General features: G+C 44.4%; 1 protein-coding gene and 1 long non-coding RNA gene across 2 annotated transcripts; both read left to right on the top strand.

The window, feature by feature from the left end:
* The first annotated feature begins 15,170 nt into the window (after positions 1-15,170).
* LOC113249000 (nuclear RNA export factor 5-like) lies at positions 15,171-16,563 on the top strand. Its single transcript, XM_044380817.2, has 4 exons — positions 15,171-15,236; positions 15,358-15,465; positions 15,632-15,741; positions 16,460-16,563. Exons 1-4 carry the CDS (start codon positions 15,171-15,173, stop codon positions 16,515-16,517), a joined length of 342 nt encoding a protein of 113 aa, XP_044236752.1. The 3' UTR covers positions 16,518-16,563.
* A 958-nt stretch (positions 16,564-17,521) lies between these two features.
* On the top strand, positions 17,522-18,708 carry LOC125281240 (uncharacterized). Its single transcript, XR_007188379.2, has 3 exons — positions 17,522-17,561; positions 17,883-18,512; positions 18,623-18,708. It is a non-coding gene; the product is annotated as an uncharacterized LOC125281240 (long non-coding RNA).
* Positions 18,709-21,403: the final 2,695 nt, after the last annotated feature.

Here is a 21,403-nt window from a genome sequence, read left to right as displayed (position 1 = left end):
ATCCTTTGAGAAAGAAGGCTCCACTCTGCAAGAGTGGAATGCCATCATCTACCAGAGATCTTCCCTCACCAAAAGCACATGCTAATGCCCAAAGTATCTGGAAAGAGGAGAGAAATAGTCTTTCTTTCTAAAGTGTTCTTCTCCCAGAAGGAATGAGACTTTCAATTCCATCTAAAAGGTTTAAATCCTATGGGCTAAAGACTATCCTTTGTGAGAATGCAAACACTACTCAAGGGGTAATTTATTCAGCCATTACCAGCCACTAATTTCCCCCATGGAAAAGTGGCAAGAAAGGAAATAGAAAGCTCAAGGAAAATTTCAAGATGAGAGAGAATTGGAATTAGATTTAGGTACCAGTATTGGGCTAGGCACTCTCACGTTTGTTAGAGCTTTGAATTCTTAAATTAATTCTGAGAACCAAGAGGAAAAAAAGAGAGAAAATGAATCTCAGAGAAGTTAAGTCCATTGGCCAAGATCATAGAGTTCAGGGCATAGCTGCAAATTGAATCCCCATTTTTCTGACCTCTGAATCTGTTCCAGGAAGTTCATTATCCCTGAAGAGGTGGTGAGCCAGAATGCCCTCTGGGTACAAAGACCCTAGATAGGCCCTGGGCGATCTTATCCATTAAGCACAGTAGGCACAATGCCTAGGTATCATATTACTTTTAGGAGTCCATGAAAATGGTTTAATTTAAGGATGTGATGCCACTCAAAATAGCAAAGTAGCAAACTCCAGGGCCTGGCCCATCTACAAAAGCAATGAAGCTGGCAAAATTGTTAGAGTCAGCTTTCACAGAATTCAGAAATCTAGTCAAAATCTTAGAACAACCAGGGGAAAACTTAATGAAGAAAGAAGCTGCAGTGTTTAAGGAAGAGAGAGTGGTGGCATTTTAAACACCTCTCTTACCATTCCCATTTCTCAAATCAGCAGCATCCATGAAGACTCCTGGTGCAGGTTACTAAGTGCCAGAGGGAACAGTACAGACCTTATTCTCAAAGAATGGTGGTTTTGTATTTCGGGTGGACTGGCAGCTCCGTGAAAGACCATCTCAAGGGCTTTCCATTGTTTCTTTTGACTTGGAGAGTTCCCAGGGCTGCAATGACTTCCCAGGCAGCATTGCTGACAGCATTTGTGATGGTTCATTTTATGTACAAACTTGGCCAAGCCATGGTGCCCAGATATTTGGTCAAACGTTATTCTGGATGTTTCTATGAAGATTTTGGGGGGATGAAACTAACATTTAAATCAGTGAATTCTGAGTAAGGCAAAACCCCCTCTCTATGGGTGGGCCTCATCCAACCATTTCATGGCTTTAATAGGACAAAGACTAATGACCCAGAGCAAGAAGGAATTCTGCCAACAAACTGACTTTGGATTCAAACTGGGTCTTCAGCCTGGAAGCCTAGCCTGCAGATTTTTTACATACCAAGCTCCCGCAATCATGCGACCTAATTCCTTAAGACCAACAAATAAATAAACATCCTGCTGGTTTTGTTTCTCTGGAGAATCCTAATACAGAGATGTTGGTACAGAGAAGTGAGGTACTAGCTTAATAAATGCCTAAAAATGTGGAAGTGGCTTTAGAATTGGGAAGGGTAGAGGCTAGAAGAGTTTTGAGATGCATGCTAGAAAAAGTCTGGATTGCCATGAAGAGACTATTGGTAGAAATGTGGACATTCGAGGTGATTCTGGTGAGATTTTAAAAAGAAAAGAGGAACATGTTATAGGAAACTGGAAGAAAGGTGATCTTTGTTACAAAGGGGCAAAGAACTTGGCCAAATTGTGTTCTAGTATTTTGTGGAAAGTAGAAATTGTAAGTGATTAATTTGGATATTTAGCATGGAGATTTTGAGCAAAAAGTTGAAGACATTGCCTGGTTTCTCTTTGCTGCTTATCGTAAAATATAAGAAGAGAGAGGTAATTCGGAGCAGGAATCATTAAGCAAAAAACACCAGAACTTGATTGGCAAATTCTGTCTACCCATATTGCAAAAAATGAGAAAGCATGTTCGGGGGAGAACACCAAAGGTGTGATTAGACAGTCACTCCATAAAAGAGATGATGGGCATTACTCACAGTCTAACCAGCAATCTCAGCAGAAGCCAGAAATAGAGATGGGGTTATACCAACAGAAACCCTGCCAGCTTTGACTGAAGAAGACAAAGATGAGATGAGATGAAGAAAAGCTATTGGACTTCTGGGATTCTACAGAACAATAGACCTATCCAGCTGTGAACATGTATTATCCTTCAAGAAAAAAATAAGAATGACCCCAAAATGAGACAGTGTCTTCCTGGGTTTCAGAGGGCGGGGCCACCCCTTTGGTTTCAGTGGGCAAAGCCTGGGGTCTTGGGAGTGGGGTTGCCACCTCAATGGGCTCAGAAAGTGGAAATTCCACCCCTGTGGGCCTGGAAGACAGAGGACTGCGTCGAAGAGAACTATTTCTTGGGCCTCAAAATCAAGTGGAATTTTCCCACTAGGTTTTAGACTTGTGATCTGTAGTTCCTTTCTTCTTTCCAATCTTGTCCCTTTGGAATGAGAATCTGTATCTTCTTTTTTTTTTTTTAAGATTTTATTTATTTATTTGACAGAGAGAGAGCCAGTGAGAGAGGGAACACAGCAGGGGGAGTGTGAGAGGAAGAAGCAGGCTCCTAGCAGAGAAGCCTGATGTGGGGCTCGATCCCAGAACGCCGGGATCATGCCCTGAGCCGAAGGCAGGTGCTTAACGACTGCACCACCCAGGCTCCCTGAGAATCTGTATCTTATGCCTATCCTACCATTGTATTTTGGAAGCAGGTTAACTTATTTGATTTCACAGGTTCGCAACTGGACAGGAATTTTGCCTCAAGATGGATCATCTCTTGAGTCTCACCCATACCTGATTTAGATATTTAGATGAGATTTGGGACTTAGAGTTAACGCTGGAATAGGTTAAGACTTGGGCTGTTGAGACAGGGGTGAATGTATTTTGCATATGATAAGGACATGAATTTTGGGGATCCAGAGTGTGGATTGTTATGAATTGAGTCCTGTGCCATGAAAATTCATATGTTGAAATCCTAATACCCAGTACCTCAGATTGTGACTATATTTAGAAATAGGGTCTTTAAAGAGGTGATTAAGTTAAAATGTGACTTTTAAGATGGGCCCTAAACTGATTTGGCTTGTGTCCTTTCAAGAAGAGGAAATGTGAACACACAAAAGATACCAGGTATATGTGCACACAGAGTAAAGACCACGTGAGGACAGAGCAAAAAGTGGCCATCTGCAAGTCAGGAAAAGAGGCCTCAGAAGACACCTTGATCTTGGACTTCTAGGTTCCAGAATGGTGAAGAAAATAAATGGCTCTTATTTAAGCCACCCAGTCTGTGGTATTTTGTTATGGCAGCCGTAGCAAACGAATACAGCATTCAAAAGGGAAAGTATTGACCACATCAGCCTAGAAAAGGGCAACAGTCAGGACAAGCAACAGACAGACTGATAGGCCTGGGAGAAAAAGAGGTTGGGAAAAAAATATGTAGGGAAATAAGGGCTTTTAAAAGCTCCTGTGTATATCAAGGAATCCAGAAGTTCTCCTAATGCCACTGGCATCAGCACTGTATTTTTTTTCCGTTGAAAGAGGGCCAGTTAATATAACCTATTACTTCAGGCCGTAGCTTCCCACAGCCTATTGAAAGTTCAAGAGATTTATTTAGTATCTATATTAAAGAAAAGACTCACGTACAGACATTTCACTTTTCATGCTTTATGCTTGTCTGTTAATTTTTCAGGTAATATACAGTGATGCTTTCATAATTACCTGATAAATTAATCAATTAAAAGGAAAAAGTAGCCTTATCACCACTCCCTCAATCCTTCTGTTAGACCACTGTCACTCTCACAAATACGCTGCTCCCTCCTTACTACTGAAGATCTGTTTGTGTAGATGTTTCACATAGGCACCTGTGTTGAAAACTAAGATTGATCCACATGACTCCTGGGTTCGTAGAAAGGGACTGGAAAACCATGTTCCCATCCATATATATATTAGGCAGTTGTGACTCCATTGAAATAGAAACAAATTAGCAGCACAACGAGATCTCATATTGGCATATATTTGTTGGAAAATTTCTTGTGACATTACCTAGAGTGGCAAGAACGTTATGAGAGGAATGTTGTTGTTGTTGTTGTTGTTGTTGTTGTTGTTTTGTCATAAGTCAGATGTAAGATTACATCTATCATACAACAAACACCATCCCTGGCACATAATATGAGCCTAAAGATCCTGAGATGCCTTAGAAGTGGGAACATGTCATCATAATCTTGCCATGCATTTATAGAAATTTAATTTACTCAACAAGTATTTCTTGAGCACCTTCTAAGTGCAGATACTATTATAGGCATTGAGGATACAGTATTTAACAAAAAAAAAAGACAGAAACCTCTGTTTTTATGTGAGGGAGACAGAAAATAAACTAAGTACAATATTAGTAGGATAGAGTGATAAACGCTAAGGAGTAAAGTAGGGAAGGAGGATAGTGAGAGTTGGGATCAGGGAACTAATAGCTAAGAAGGAAGTAATGAATAGGGGATATGAATAGGGAAGCTAGGGAAGGCCTCAGTGATAAAATGAATTTGAAACAAATATCCTAAGGAGGTCACAGAGAGAGTCTAGGGGGTATTTTGGAAATAGTATTCCAGGTAGAGAGAATAGCAAATGCAAAGGTCCAGAGGACACAATATAGTTGGCATATTCATGAAACCACGCAGAGGCCAGTTTGGCTGGGAAAAAGCGAGGAAAAGGAAGCATGATAAGAATGAAAGTCAAGAAGGAAACTGAGGATGAGATCATGTTGAATGGTGTTAAAGGTGCTGGCCTGAAATCATATCTCAGCACTTCAACCATTCTCCTTCCAGTTTCCTCAATTCCTCACTTCATCCTCCTTGTCCCAATCAGTGCTCAGAATTTCCATACAACTATATATTCTTTGTAATAGAAAACCTTGGAAGCAATGATTTCTTCCAGGTACATTTCCAGAAATGGTATGGTCAAAGGGTCTATACGTTTAAAATGGTTAAATGGAATAATATCCTTCATATTTTAAGGTATGATAATTTTCCCAATACAAAAAAAAAAAAATCTTCCAATCTTGTAAGCACGTGATTTACAGCCAAATGAGTATATTACAGAGACAAGAACAGTGGTTTGGGTTCAGAAGGACCTCAATTCCAATATGATTTTCTAGATTACAGCTGAATTTGGTGGTGTCCTGGGGAGGAATAAGGGGTTGGCAGTCAGAAGGGCATTTGTTACCACCTCTGTCTTTCTTTTCAGTGGCTGTATGACCCTAGACAATATTCTTCTTGTATCTCAGCTTCCTCATCTAGAGAATGGAGATGATGATTATCTTCCTCACACGAATAAATGAGATAATCTATACGGGGCACATGGTCAGACTTTCCTGGGTTCCCTACAGGGCAGCAACTAGGGAACCCACCTGCAAGAAGCCTCGTGCCAGGGGATATTTAAACAGCAATAGGAGGCACACGCTGGGCCCACGGCGGTTGCTGCGGGGCTGAGGCTGGAGCCGGTAGGGAGAGGCACTGGGGGCGGGGAGCGCGGAGGAGGGCGGAGGCTGCGGCCACGCCTGTGGCTGGCGGGAGCTTGGCAACCGGCTTGTAAGTAAACTGCGACGCTGTCTCGGTTCCCCGGCCGTCGTCCCGACGCCTCGCGCCCTAGCGCCTCCGCACCGGCCTCGTGCGCCCTCGTCGGCTCCCCGCGGCTCCCGACCCGCGCCCCTCGTGTCCCGCGGCTAAGCCGCGCGGGATGTGACCTCTTACCGCTGTGCGGCCTCCCCAGCCCCCCGGGGGGCCTGCCTTTGCTTACTTTGGGGGTGCGGGGGTGGGGGGCGTGGGGAGCGGCGCGCGGATCGTGCCGTTGTTGTTCCCGGACTTGCAGCCGCCTCCGCCGCCACCTCATCCGTGCACCCTGAGCGTCCCTTTATCCCGAAGCAGCAATGGAGAAGGCGAAGCGGCCGGCGGAGGCGAGGCAGTCGGGGCCCAAGGCGCGAAGGCGGCGGGGGCGGCCGGCGGCGGCCGGCGGCGGCTGCAACCGGAGCGGCGGCGGCGGCGGGGCCGCTAACCCCACCTGAGGGGACGCGGCGGCGGCCGGCGACAAGGAGCGGAAAGTGGGGCTGGCGCCCGGCGACCTGGACCAAATCACCTTGACGGGCGGGGCCGGAGCTGACAAAGACGGGACCCTACTGCTGGAGGGCAGCGGCCGCGACGAGGGGCTGCGGAGGACCCCGCGAACATTGGGCTCCTGGCCAAGACCCCCTGAGCCGCCCTGCCAAGAGGAACAGCGCCAAGTACCGGCGCAGCCAAACTGATCTACGACGCCCTCGAGAGATCGCGGGGCTGGGCGCTGTTCCACCACGCGCTGGTGCTCTCTACTCTCGGAGCTACCTAAGCGGCAGAACCGGGCTCACGCAGGAGTGTTCCACCTACGACCTAGTGCTGTCTTCACCGTGTAGCTGGTGTCCCCGATAGCAGACGATGCGGAAGAAAGGTAACAGAGTCTGAACTCTACCTTCCCGGGTGAGGCGCTTTGTACAGCTGCTTTTCTGAAAAGTCCCCAGGGGAGGGGCGTCTGGCTGGCCCAGTGAGTAGAGCATGAGACTCTTCTAGTTATAACATGAATAAGTTCTGGGGATCTACCGCATAGCCTGGTGACTATAGTTAACAATAGTATATGGTATATTTGAAGGATGCTGAAGAGTAGATCTTAAAAGTTCTCCTCACACATGTACACACATGGAGGTGACTGTGTGAGGTGCTACATGTGTTTATGAACCTTAGGTGGTAGTCATTTCATTGTATGTGTATCACCTCATGACATTATACATCTTAAACTTACACGATGTTATATGTCAATTATATCTCAGTAAAACTAGAAAACACACAAATGAAATTCATGATTCTTGATTGAATCCCAGATTGAAAAAATAAATAACAATAAAGGAAAAACTAAATAGCAATCGTATTGATAGGAGTGAATTACTAGATCCAAGTCCCTAAAAGTGTGTTAATTTTAATTACTGATATAAACTTAGGCTATAATTTTAATATTTCTATAAAAAGAGGAAAATGAAGAAGCAAAAGTTATAAGTACTTCCAATTAAAAGTAATTATTTTTTTGAACTTTTATTAAGATTGTAAGCTTGACAATAGATATTACTATTGTCTACTAACTATGGTGTCATGCATGAGTGTTTACAAAAACTACATGATTGACTCAATAGAAGCAGAAAAAGCACTGGACAAAATCCAACACCCATTCAGGATACAATCAAACTAGAAATAGCAAGGAACTTCCTCAACCTGATAAAATGCCATTTCTCAGAAAATCCTAAAACTAATATCCTGGGGCGCCTGGGTGGCTCAGTTGGTTCAGCATCTGGTCTGCCTTCGGCTCAGGTCATGATCCCAGGGTCCCTGGGATCAGAGCCCCTAGTCGGGGCCTCCCTGCTTTGGGTCTTGGGATGGAGCCCTGCATCTGGCTCCCTGCTCAGCGGGAGAGTCTGCTTCTCCCCTTCCCTCTGCCCCTTACCGCCCCCCATACTCTCTCTCACTCACTCTCTCTCTCAGATAAATAAATAAAATCTTAAAAAATAAAACTAATATCCTATTTAGTGGCAAAAGACTATTTCCCCCCTAATACCAGGAAAAAGGCAAGGATGTTTGCTCTTACCAGTTTTATTTGGCATAGTACTGGAGACACGAGCCACTGCAAAAAGGTGTGAAAAAGAAATGGAAGGCATATAGATTGAAAAAGAATAAATAAAACTATCTTTATTTGCAGGTAACATGATCTTGTATGTAGAAAATCGTAAGAAATCTATAAAAGAAATACTAGTACTCATACACAAATTTTGAAAGAGCAATAATGTCTATATACTAGAAAGGAACAATCAGAAAATGAAATTAAGAAATCAATTTCTAAAATAGTATGAAATAGAATAAAATATTTAGAAATGAATTTAACAAAATAAGTGCCAGGCCTATTCACTGAAAAATTATAAAGGACAGCTGAGAAAAATTAAAGATCTGAATTAACCGACAGGTTTATCATATTTAACAATTGGAGGACTTCCCTGTTCTCTCTCGCTCCTTCTGGGATTCCAGTTAAATGTGTTAGAATTATTCACTGCATTATCTTTAATTCTTGTCCCCTCTTTTTCAGTATGTTCCATCATTTTTTTTTCTCCCCAGGCTTCATTCTGGATATTTTCTTCAGACTGTCTTTCATTTTTTCAGGTGGAGAACTCACTATGTCCCTTAAAATCTAACACCACACGTTTGGGGTAGTTTGAATTGTCCACCTAGAGCGCAGGAGGGAGGTGAGGGTTACAGACATTAACCCAGGCTGAACACATCAGAGCAGGGATAATTTCTCACAGCGGACCCCCTGTCCAAGTCCTTCTGCTGTGCCTGTTCTCTCCTGGGTGGTGAATTCTCCCCACCTCTCATCTTCCAGGAGGTACAGGGCAGCCTTCCAGTCTTCTGTGCTATATTTCTTTCTCAATTATAAAAATCAGTGATATTTCTTCGTTAGCCATGACAGCATCCCAGGATTTTGTTCTTGGTCTTTGGTGTTTTCTACTTTGTGTTTTATTTTGCATTGTCTTTTTTCATTTGTTCATTTTTTTCTGTGTTTTTTTCCAATTTCAGAGCATGATACCAAATTAGCTTCTCTCAAAGAACTCGAGATGCTGAGGTATTTTCCAAGGGAAGTATGATACATTGTCTGAACAAAGCAGTTCTGGGTTTCAGTCTTCAGCCCTGTAGGAGCAAGATAGAGATGCAGCAATGGATGATGCCCTTATGGGCCCCTGGATAAGATAGTAAGTGACTGAAGTGTGCAGGGATGGGTGTGAGCTGGGACCAGTAAGGGAGCAAATATTGGGAATTTGCAGGGGATTTGTTTTGCTTATTTATTTCACTCATTATCACATGTAACACTTCCCTCTCAGCACATATAAGCCAGCTAGTTGTTTTTGAACAGTTGTGCATTACTTTTATGAATTTCATGAAACCGCTCCTTTAATGACAGACATTTAGGTACCAGGATTTTTTTCCCCATGACATCCTGCCACAGAGCTCATTCTGCTTCCTGTGATGCAGTAAATGTGGAGACATGTTTCTGTTGCATAGGTCAGGAAATGGCTCTGTGCAGACAGAGTATCTCTACTTTGGTCCTAAAGGATGTTGCCTTTTCTTCCTCCACCCCAGATACCTTCATGACAACCACTTTGACTGCACCAGAGCCTTGTAGATTCTTGCTGTGCCCAAGGTGAGGTTTGGGAATTTAGGACAAGTGAGAAGGATGAGACTCAGGGCTCCAGGTTTTGCTGATCTCCCAACTCCCTTCCTTCACTCCTTCCGTGTTGTGATCAAGGTCCCAGAAAAGGCCTTCATGAAGCTATTCGTGATCCTGAAACCTAAAACTCTGAAAGGAGACATTGGTCTTGTCATCTTCCTAATCCTGATCTTTCTTCTCTGGCCTGCAATTGAGGTGAGAGGCCCAGCTCACCCAAGAAGCCAAACGTTATCTGGTAAGGGTGACACTCATTCACCCAAATGACTGGTTTTTGTCTTTTTTTCTCCCACCCAGTATCCCTAATTACTTTGATAATAAAGAATGGCATTGCATGTTATGCCAAATCCCTGCAAAATCCATTCAGGTATTGTGTTCACTGTTCCACTGAGGAGGAAAGGGAAAGTCAGAGGGTCAACAACTCTTGGGAAACAGTGGGGTAAGGTTCAAATCCTGGAGCACCCCTCCAAAGCCCAGGCTGTGTATGCTCCCCAGAGCCATGTGGCTGCTGAGACGGGGAATGTTCTATTACTCTGATAAACCTGGGGGTGGTGTTCTGTGCCCCTAGTATATTAGTCAAATGTTTTTATACAGAGAACAGTAGAAATTCTTAGCCATACAAATCTATGCAAATTTTGAAACAACCTCTCTGGGGAAAGACAGTATTAAAGAGCACATGGAAAGATGATGAGATGGAAAGAAAAAAATGCCCACATATATGCCTGATATAGCATTAATATCCTGGGTATATAAAAAATCAGTAGAGAGCAGGAAAACTGATATTAACCAAGAATTCTTATTAAAAGTAGTAGTAATTACCAGCAAGAAAAGCTGTACAAGGCATGAGATTAAAAATATATATGTATAACATACAATAATTAAATATATATTAAATATATAATTAAATATATGCATATAACATACAATAATTAAACATATATATCATAATTAAATATATATATTTCATGCCTAATCTTTTTTTAATTATGTTCAGTTAGCCACCATATAGTACATTAGTTTCTGATGTAGTATTCAGTAATTCATTAGTTGTGTATAACATATAACACGCAGTGCTCATCATCACACATGCCCTCCTTAATACCCATCACCCGACTACACTATCCCCCCAACCCCCTCCACTCTGAAACCCTCAGTTTGTTTCCTGGAGTCCATAGTCTCTCATGGTTCGTCTCGCTCTCTGATTTCCCGCCCTTCAGTTTTCCCTCCCTTACCCTGTGGTCTTCAATGGAATATTACTCAGCCATCAGAAAGGATGAATACCCACCATTTGCATCGACATGGATGGAACTGGAGGGGATTATGCTAAGTCAAATGAGTCAAGCAGAGAAAGACAATTATCATCATGCCTAATCTTACCACCCAGCCAGTAACTTTGTCCTGAATTTAAAAATTACTGGGAAAAATTATTATACTCATTTTATCAGTGAGGGCAGTACATGCAAATTGTTTTATAAACAAGTTTGTTTTAAAAACATTAATCTGTTTCACTGAAATTCAGTTTATTTCTGAGAAACACTAGGTGAAAGAAGGAAACTGCACCCAGCTGAACACCTGAGAACACACAAAAGGGTACACACATACCCCGAACGTCGACCAGCTCCCTCAGTTCACGGTGCTTGCTATGACCCATACCCATCCACATCAGGTGTTAGAACTTTCTGTCTGATTCAGGTAACCTGTCTTCCACCACTTCAGGGAAACTCACAAATTGTAACCCTTTAGACACTCACTTTTACAAACAAACTTCACATCTTTATCAAGTAAACTGCCATAAATATTGTAGTATTTACATACATAATCACTTAACAGGTCTGAAACAGCACTACCATTTTTATTAGCTTTCTGTTTTATTTTTAATGGAACAGTATTCAAAAATCTCTCAACAAACCCTGAGTCCAGAAGCCTTCACTGTTGAATTCTCTCAAACATTTAAAGAATTAGTATCAATCCTTCTCAAATGCTTCCAAAAAGTAGAAGAGGAGGGAACACTTCCTAACTCATCCTGTGAGGTTAGCATTACCCAGATACCAATGCCAGACTGATACTACAAGAAAACTAGAGACCAGTATCCCTTAGAAATATAAATGCAAAAATCCTTAACAAAGTACTAGCAAACTGAATCCAACAGCATATTAAGAAGACTATACATCATGACCATGTGGGATTTATACAAAGATGCTTCAACATTACAAAATCAATGTATTAAGGAGGGCACGGGATGTGATGAGCACTGGGTGTTATATGCAACTGATGAATTATTGAACTCTACATCTGAAACTAATGATGTTCTATATGTTGGCTAATTGAATTTAAGTATTTAAAAAAAACTAAAAAATTTTATTCTATAGGTAAATAAATAAATTTTACTCTTTAGGCAAAAAAGAAAAGAAAGAAAGAAAGAAAGAAAGAGAGAGAGAGAGAGAGAGAGAGGAAAGAAAGAAAGAAAGAAAGAAAGAAAAGAAAGAAAAGAAAATCAATGTAATACACCATGGTAACAGAATGAAAAACATCTTTCCATCCTTGGAATGAACCCTGCTTGGTCATGGTGTATAATTTTTTATATATTGCTGAATACTATTTGCTAATATGTTGTTAAGGATTTTTGCATCTATACTCATGCAGGATATGTAGGGTGTGTTTTTTTCTTCTATCTTTCTTACTTCCTCCCTCCCTCCTTTCTTACTTCTTCTCTTCCCTTTCTTTCCTTCCTTCCTTCCTTCCTTCCTTCCTTCCTTCCTTCCTTCCTTCCTTCCTTCCTTCCTCCCCCCCTTCCCACCCTTCCCACCCTTCCCCCCTCTCTTCCTTCCTTTGTCTGGTTTGGGTATTAGGGTATTACTAGTTTCATGAAATGAATTGAGAAATATTCCCTTCTGTTTTATTTTCTGGGTGGAGATTTTGTAGAATTGATGTTAATTCTCCCCTTAACATTGGATTCTCCAGTAGTATCATATGGGCCTGGATTTTTGGGAGAGTTGTTAAATTACAACCTCAATTCTTTTAATAGATGACTTTTCAAATTATCTATTTCATATAGGGTGACTTATAGTATATTATGTTTTTTAAGGAATTGGTCACTTTTATCTAAGTCGTCAAATTGATGTGTGTAGAGTTGCCCATAGCATAATATAGTCTGATTATATTTTTTATGTCTGCAGAATCTGTAGTGACATCCTCTTTAAACCATGATTTTGGTCATTTGTGTCTTTTCTCTCTTTTCTTTAGTGGTCTTGCTGGAAGTTTGGCAATTTTATTGATCTTTTCAAAGAATCAGGTGCTCATTTCATTCATTTCCTCTATTATTTTTCTCTTAAAGTTCTTCATTTCTACTCTTTATTATTGTCTACCTTATTCTGGTCTTGGTTTCTTTTGCTGTTCTTTTTCTAGATTCTTGAAGTAGAAGCTTGGATTATTGATTTGGGACATTTTTGTCTTTTCTAATGTATGCATTTAGTGGTATAAATTCGCTCTCACTGCTGCTGAATCCCACAAATTTTGATATTGAATTTTCATCTTCATTCAGTTTAAATTTTTAAAATTTCCCCTGAGACTTCTACTTTGACCTGCGAGTGAGTGAGTGAGTGAGTGAGTTATTTACAGGAGAAAATCAAATTTAATAGGTGTAGTATGAGGAATCCACAGTCAAGTAAATCCCAAAGGCAGTCTGGCAAAATGAGGTATATATGTCATTCTGAATCAAGGAGAATGGAGTAGCGGTCTGGGATTTCAGAGGAAAGGAATGCACTTCACAACGTGATAACAGGAGCAGATGTTTGGCAATCAGATGTTTGACCTACCATATAGATGTGTCACTCAGATAAAAATTTTTTTAAAAGATTTTATTTATTTATTTTGACAGAGAGAGACAGCCAGCAAGAGAGGGAACACAAGCAGTGGGAGTGGGAGAGGAAGAAGCAGGCTCCTAGTGGAGGAGCCTGATGTGGGGCTCGATCCCAGAACGCTGGGATCACGCCCTGAGCCGAAGGCAGACGCTTAACGACTGCGCCACCCAAGCGCCCCTCAGATAAAATTTATCTCTGTTCATAACTCTTATTCTGGGAAAGACCCCCATTTTAGGTTTCTCTGTGTATTGTTAAAAGAGGGACAAAATTTTCTCTTGAGTCTGCAGGTTCTCAAGTGCCTTCAGCTCAAAATAATCCACATGCCAAAGTGGCATATTCTGAGTAGGCGTGTCCTGAACCCCTTCAGTCCCCCCCCCCACGAATACTTCCTTGGGAGTGTCACGTATTAAATATTGAGCAGGTGGATTATTTCATCTCATTGGTGCCGTCTCTTAGTCCTAGTAATAGGTCAGTTTAGTCAAACTCATTTCAGGAGGCAGTGATGCAGGTGTATTCTGAAAGCTACACCTATGTTTCAAGTAATCAGGTATTAAATAAGAGGTGTTTCTATGGAAACAAAAGAAAAACAATGGTTAATGTTTGGATCAAACATTAAGCCAGTCTCTGAGTTCTGAGGGTAGCCAGTTGATGAGACTTCTAGATGTCAGACTGACATATAATGTTGGTACAAGTACAAGTAAATAGATGAGTGGAACTGAAGACCTGACTTATGGCAAAACTTGGCATTGTAGAGCAATGGGCGAAGAATATCCTTTTCAACTGATAGTGCTGCATTAATTGATTGGCATATGGAAAAAATGTAAGCTTGATCCTTACCTCACACCATGCATAAAATCAATTTCAGTTTTTTTTTTCTACTTCTCCTTTTTTTCCTTTTCATTGAACAAAAATTGATTTTGTGAATAGTATAAGGTAAAGGTCAAGTTTAATAGGGCATTACCAGAGTGTAGAACATTGATTGAGTTTAGTGGAACACTGCCAGACCCCAGAAATCTTCCTTGTGTATCTTCCCAATCATTACTGTTTCCTTTATCCTCCCAAATAACCACCATCCTGACTTTTAGGACTATATATTTGTTTTGTTTATTTTTGTACATCAAATAAACAGAAGTTATAGGGAGAAAAACCTCTTTAGATAGAATGAGGACAGCTAGTGGCAATCTCACAGATCTTCATGGTTTGCAGTTCAAATGTCTTCAGTGATCTTTTTGAGTGGCCCATAGAGCAGTAAGCACAAAGACTGTCTGTTAATGAGCTAGCATGGGGATTTCTTTACATCAAGTCATTTATATTTAGTTTTCAGGACCTCAGGAAAAGGGAAGTTTTTGTTCTTAAATGCTTTCAAGTCAGAAAGTGGGAGAAAAATCACAATATTAGTTTGGAAAGTTGTAGCCAGGCCTACAACTGTAGGACCCTAGGAGGAATCAGGACCTAGTACAGTTTATAGCAAATAGTATTAAAATCTAACATCTACAAAGATGTGTTATTGAAACACATTTTGTCCTATAATCACCCTCATTTTACTAAAGATAACCAATAATTTGTTTGCAAAATAAGTCTAGACTTATTACCAAAGATAACCAATAATTTGTTCGCAAAATAAGTCTAGACATATTTTGACTCATCAGTTATTTAAAAGTGTGTTGGTTTTCAAGAGCCACTGACCCCATCTCTAACTCTGCAGCTGACCATGAACAAATGATATGTAGTCTCCCAGCAAAAGCTCTTAACATCCAGAGAGTCCGCTTTGCCCCTGGTATGTCTCCATCAGTAATTCTAGGGGAGGTGAGGGCAGAGGAGCCTGTCTGGGAAGGAGCCTTACGGATGGTAATGTGGGGAGGGGTTGGTGCTGGAGCTGTACCAGCTGGGCCTCTTTCAGCCTTCTGTTTCCCTCCTCTCGCCTTCTCGGAGACTTGATCACCCATGATATTGAAATGGTACCAAGTCTTAGAAACAGCATGGCTGCCACCCTGCAGACCCGTGAAAAGAACATGCCCGAGGTGAGGACTCAGGCCCAGTGCTGAGACTGATGGTGAAGGTGGGAGAGATTAGGTAGCAGAGGCAGATTGGTCTCAGATATCCCCTGTTGGGGTCCTCACTGTAACTCTTCCCTCATCATAGCTTTTGCCCTCGAACCCGAGCAACAAGACCCCCTGCCAGCTGGACAGCCTGTGCAACACTCTGCAGAATGCCGCCAGCATCAAGAACTTGAACCTCTCCAACAGTGAGGTGAGGTGTGGTACCCAGGTCCTTCTTTGAAAGGAAGGTGGGGAGAGCTCACGGGGTGGTGACAAGAGTCAGGGAAGTGGATTTGTTGGAAAAGGGAAGGGCTGGGGGTGCAGGGTCATCCAGGCCATCTTTCTCTGCTCCGTGTGTTTCCTCCTCATAATTGTAGGTGAAGTCTGCAGGGGAGTTGGACCAGGGCAAAAGTCTGCAGCCAGAAGAGATGAGTGCCAGCGGAAGCCCCCCATGCACCGCCTTCCCTGATAAATCAACCAACATAAGGTCAGTTGTACACTGTGTCACCCCGTGGGACTCTGAACTCTGCCTGACGGTGCCTGTTTGGAGGAGGCAGCAGCTCTGTGCCTTTGGGGGGACCAGAGGCTCTATGCTCTCCTCTCTGTGTCCCTCGCCTGTGTTTAGACGTCTCCTTCCCTTCCTCTGACCTGCTCACCCGTTTGTCTGGTCTGAGGTCCGTTTGCAGGCTATCTGCACCCAGCCTTCTCTAGCGTGCCCTGCCCAAAGTGTGATCCATGAAGCAGGGCTGCCCTTCCTCACTAGGGCCAGAGTGACCACCTTGAACCACATGCTATGACCTGGACTGACAAGGGTCCTCCAGCCCAGGGCCTTATGCTGAGACAGGCCTTCCTGCCTCCCTGCCGAAACAGGGCTTCCCTCCCTTGTTCTGAGAGGGACCCTCCTTTCCTTGAACCAAATGTATTCCCCCTCCAATTCCAGGCTGCCTTGGTGGCTTTCCTGCCCCACGCTGAGGGCCGAGGTCCTGGGGGACTGCCAACATGACATCTATTCCTTTGACCCGCTGCCAGGACCTGGGCCCTCCCTGGGAGAAACCAGGGTTCCCTGAGTTGGGGGGCCAGAAGTGGGTGACTGCCAGTAAGCAGAGGGCTTCCTGAGGCAGGAATGGAAGACAGAGGGCAGAGGTGCTTGAGAGGACAGAAGGACAAGCCTCTCAGAGGCTCCGCTCCCTCCCCTCCCTCCGCAGGTCACTTGATCCTGACTGGTCCTTCGGAGGAGCCCTGGGTAGCCGGACACGGGTATAATCCCTCAGGCAAGGAACCGACTGAGACAGGCACAGGTGCACTGGGGCCATCAGGAGGGAAGGCAGTGATCATAAGAGGGGGCCACAGACCCTCGGCTCCATGCTGACCTGGGGCTTGACCCTCTACTCCTTCTGGGGTAGGTCTCCTGCCCCCGTGGCTGCCTCGTTCCCCATGTCTGGCTCAGACTGAGCTCACACAGGTGACACAGTTTCAAGCAGCAGGCAATGGGCCCCCAGCCCAACACCTGCATGTTTTCCATTCCTACCTCGGGTGCCAGGGCCAGCCAGGGAGATGAAGGAAAGTACTATAGGCAGAGGGCCATTTCCCCCTTCTTCTCTCTTCCTGCCTGACCCCCACCACCATGGTAGAACTTCTTTCCCTTCCCTTTGCTTTGCGTTCTCTCTCTCCTTTGTCTCTACTCCCCTATGTCTCTCTCGTCTCTCCCTTCCTACCATCAGCCCCTCTTCTGTCTTCATCCGCCCCCTCTCCCTCCCTGCCTCCTGGGTCTTGCCTCACTCACCTCCCTGCCCCAGCATCCTGGGCCACCCCTGCGGGGTGTCATGGTCCTGCAGAGTGCTGGACCCCTAGTGAGGTAGCAGAGCCCTGGGCTCCCACCCCATTCCCTCTTCTGTCTGAAGCCTTCAGTGGGGACCTGAAGGAAGGAAGGGAGGCAGGAAGGGGATGGCAGCCCTGGAGCCTGGGCTCCAAATGTTGCTTCTGGTGGCACTGGAGATGGGAGTCAGGACAGTTTAGGTGGGATCCACGCAGGGGGAGAGGGAAGAGGGGGTGGGGCGGAGGAGTGGAATCAGATAGAGGAGGGGAAGGGAGTGTGTGCTTTCCCTCTAGGTCCATCCACAAGGGAGGTGCCAAGGGCCCCAGGAGGCTGGGACACTGTAGTGTAGGTGGGACATACTGGGCTGTGTGTCAGGTGTAAGTGTGCTTGCTCCCATAATGAAGGACACCTGCAAAGTTTCTCTGACTTTTCTGTTTTGTCTGGATTTCTGCAGCTCCATCCTGGAACTGTTTCCCAAGTTATTACGCCTGGTAAGTGTATTCCTTGATCACTGACTCCTCTCCTGGCACTGATGCTGCCCCAAACCTGCCCTGAAGCCATTTAGGTGTTACAGAAGTTACACTTTTCATGACCCTTAAAACTCATGGAGGTCCAAATCCACGTATTAACCCAACAAAGGCTGCAGATCTCCTTCAACCACGTTCTCCAGGGGCATCAGTCTTGGCCATGTAATTTCCAGGGCCCTTTTGCACCTGGCCTCTGACCCTCACCCTCTCCGGGGCCCATCCTTCCCCTGATTGTCCAGCACCAGCTCCTGGTCTGCACTGCCCACTGCCTTTTCCTCTCCCCAGGACAGCCAGGAGTCACCCTCGCCAACGAGCGTTGGTATTGCCGCCCACAAGAGGTTACCAACCTGCAAGGTGAGGAGGGCAGATCAAGCAGGGTTTTGGGTGGTGCGTGAGGAGGGGGTATCCGCCGTGGTCTTGGGGACTTTTGTGATTTCAGGGAAGCTTCTTTGGATCTGATGCGCTGAAGAGTCTAGTCCTGCGATTCCTGCAGCAGTAAGTGCTCCTGGGAATCTGGGGATGGCTAGGATGGGTGAGGCCACCCGAGCTCAGGACCGCTTACTGTGTCTTGAAACCTCATTTGGGGTCCAGACCACAGAGACAGACTGACCTCATTGCTCTCCCACAGGTACTACTTGATCTACGACTCTGGAGACCGTCAGGGTCTCCTCGGTGCCTACGACAATGAGGCCTGCTTCTCCCTGACCATTCCCTTCAACCCCGGGGAGCCAGCCCCATGAGTAGCAAAGCTCAGACTCTGCTCCTGGGCCCTGTGGCTCCCCAGCAGACACAGGGCAGCTCCTGGAAACACCCACACTGCCCAGACCACCACCTCCTGTTCCTCTGTCTCTCCTAGAAGCAGCTTGTGCGAATACTTCAAGGAAAGCAGGAATATGAAGAAGCTCAAGGACCCCTGTGCGTGTGTGATGGAGAAGACTGGGCAGGGAAAGGGGGTGTGCAGGGGTAATTATAGGGCCCAGGGTCTGGCAACCCCTGACCTTCGCTTGCTTCTCCTCCCCCCATAGCCCTGCGTGTTCAGCTGCTGAAGCATATAAAATGTGACATCATGCGCTCCCTCTGTGTGCTGCCCAAAACTCAGCATGACCTCAGCCCCTTCATGGTGGACAAGTGGTTCCAGACGGTGAGCACCTGTTTCCTCCCAAGGGCGGCCCCAGAAAGCCACAGGTGGGTAGGAAGTTTAGATGACTTAGCACCTGGGCTCTTCCCTTTCAGGAGAAGATGCTCTGCTTCTCTGTCAACGGGGTGTTCAAGGAAGGTGAGTGTGCATAGAGCCCCTCCCCAGATGCCCTACTGCTCCCTCCCCACTGGCTGGGCTCCCTCTCAGAACTGTCCCAGGCTTTCCTGATGCCTTCCCTTCTATTCCCTCTATGTTCTCCTGCCTTCACTCTGCTTCCAACCATCGTGGTCTGACCTGCGTCATGCATGTTTGCTAGGCACAACTGAAGCGTTAGGAACATAGGCTGCGGAGTTTGATGGCACTCATCCTAGGTCCTTACTCTGTGACCCTGGGCTCTTAATCTGGAAGTTTCCTCATTTGATAATGGAACTAATAATGTCCATCTCTTGGGCATCTGTGAGAAATGCATCAAATGAACTACTGAAGTGGTTTTCACAGGACCTGGCACATAGGAGTGTCCTTGTAACAGGGAGCAGATTGCTTCTACTGCTGCCATCCCCATACCAGACACTCTGACCTCCAGAGAACCATTGTCCCCTTCAGCGTGAATATCAAGTGAGACCCTGACTGAAGAAAGCTGTGTGAGCGTGTGAAGCACGTGTGACTCTAAGGGAGTCTTGTTGTTTGTTATTTGCTGCTGAAGTGGAAGGAATGTCTCAGTTCTGCCTTTACCTGGCCCTTCACTGCTACCCCTGGGAGCAATTCCAGGTGAGTGCTGTCTTGTGGGTGGAACGCGCAGCCCAGCCTGGGTTCAAGGGTGTGGGAATGTTGTGTTGCAGTCCTTGGGATTGTCTCAATATTGTAGAAAGCAAACAGGTAGACACTAAGCAAAAGTGTCTAGCTTAGTGGTCAAGGGCATGGGGTCTGGAATCAAAATGTGGATTATCTTCCTGACCCCACCATTCAGCAGGAGTATTACCTTGGTTAAGTCACATGACCTTTCTGTGACTTAGTATATTCTTCTGAAAATGAAGATTAGACTGTCCATTCTTTGGGCTATTGTACAGAGTAAATGCAGGTATAAAATTGTCCTTGGTTTGGGGGCAACTGAGTGGCTCAGTTGGTTAGGCATCCCAGTCTTGATTTCGGCCCAGATCGTGATCTCAGTGTCGTGAGATCGTGAGATCGAGCCCGGAATTGGACTCTGTGCTCAGCGGGGAGTCTGTTTCTCTCCCTTTCACTCTCCCTCTGCCCTTCATCCCCATACTCTCTCCCTCTAAAATAAATAAATAAATCTTTTTAAAAAATAAAATAAAATAAAATAAAATTGTCCTTGGTTTGGGTATAAACCTATAAATGTAGGGAAGGTGGCAGACAATTTCCAAAGGTTGACTCTGTGGGAGGGGCTAGAAGTACCAGCCAAGGAGTCTGGGAGGCAGACAAAGGGGTATGGAAGAAGTCTGGTTACCGAGTGGCAGTGGAAACAGGGTTATTATCGGGGTGGGGGGGTTGTCCTTCTTTCAGTTACATGAGGGCCCATTTTTCCCCCATTCCTCACTGTGAATGGCTAGTTGTTTTGGCAGGCACCAGCCCCAAGGAAACCCAGAGTGTATTCTCCCTCGCAGTGCCCAGACCTTCCTGCAGCTCGATGCCCACCCTCTCTCCAGAGCAGCAGGAAATGGTGCAGGCTTTTCCACTCAGTCTGGGATGAAACTGAAGTCTCAGAAGTGAGTGCTGGGTGTGCATGGGGATAGCAGAGAGTTGGGAGGAGCAGAGGAGGGAAAAATGGAAACTTGCCAGTAATTATATTGTTTCTTACAAAATTTGTTTCCTACAAAATTATTTTTGTGTCTTACTCTTATCTTTATGCAGGTAATTATATTTGTTTCTTACAAAATTTCACATGTGAAAAAGTCCCTAATTTTATACTAATATATTTGAATATATTGCAAAACTCAGTTTTCCTGCTGTACATATTATTCTGAAACTTCTTTTGTTAGTTTATTATTTTTATTATTTATTAGTAGTATTATAATATTAGTATTATTAGTATTATAGTTTTCTCTCAGTATATATTAAGCTACCTTTTCTTCTAAGATCTCTGTATTAAACAATTGAATCTCAATAGGTCATAAGCTATTATTAATAGACATTTACCTTTTCACTACTTCATCAGCATTATATGCAGTGCCACCTGCTCATTCTGGTACATACAACTTGGTAAACTTGGACGCTTGTTTCTGTAGCATAGATTTAGCAGCGTGTGGTCAAAGTGTCTCCACTTTAATCTGAAGGGAGGTCGTCTGCCCTCTCCCACAACAGGTGCTTTCAGTACAATGACTAGACCATACCAGGACTACAAAATTATTTACTCCTCAGAAAGTGAAGTCTGAGAATTCAGAGATAAAAGGAAACGGATCTTTAGTTTTTAGGAAGGGTAGGTGGACAGAAGTCAGGGGTCCTGGAGATGAAACTCGGGACAACTGGCTCTGCTGACATCCTAATTCTCTCTCTTCACTTTTTCCAAACCAAGGGTAGGATCCCAGAGGAGGCCCTCATGCAGTGACTTAGGATCTTGAAAACAAAGCCATTTTAAGGAGCCCTTATATGTTCTTATTTTCATCCTCATCATATTTGTTATATGTTTCCTCGAACCTGAGGCCACATC

Source organism: Ursus arctos, chromosome X (genome assembly GCF_023065955.2).
Source record: "Ursus arctos isolate Adak ecotype North America chromosome X, UrsArc2.0, whole genome shotgun sequence".
Taxonomy (NCBI): domain Eukaryota; kingdom Metazoa; phylum Chordata; class Mammalia; order Carnivora; family Ursidae; genus Ursus; species Ursus arctos.
This window is presented reverse-complemented; position numbering and strand designations above follow the sequence as displayed.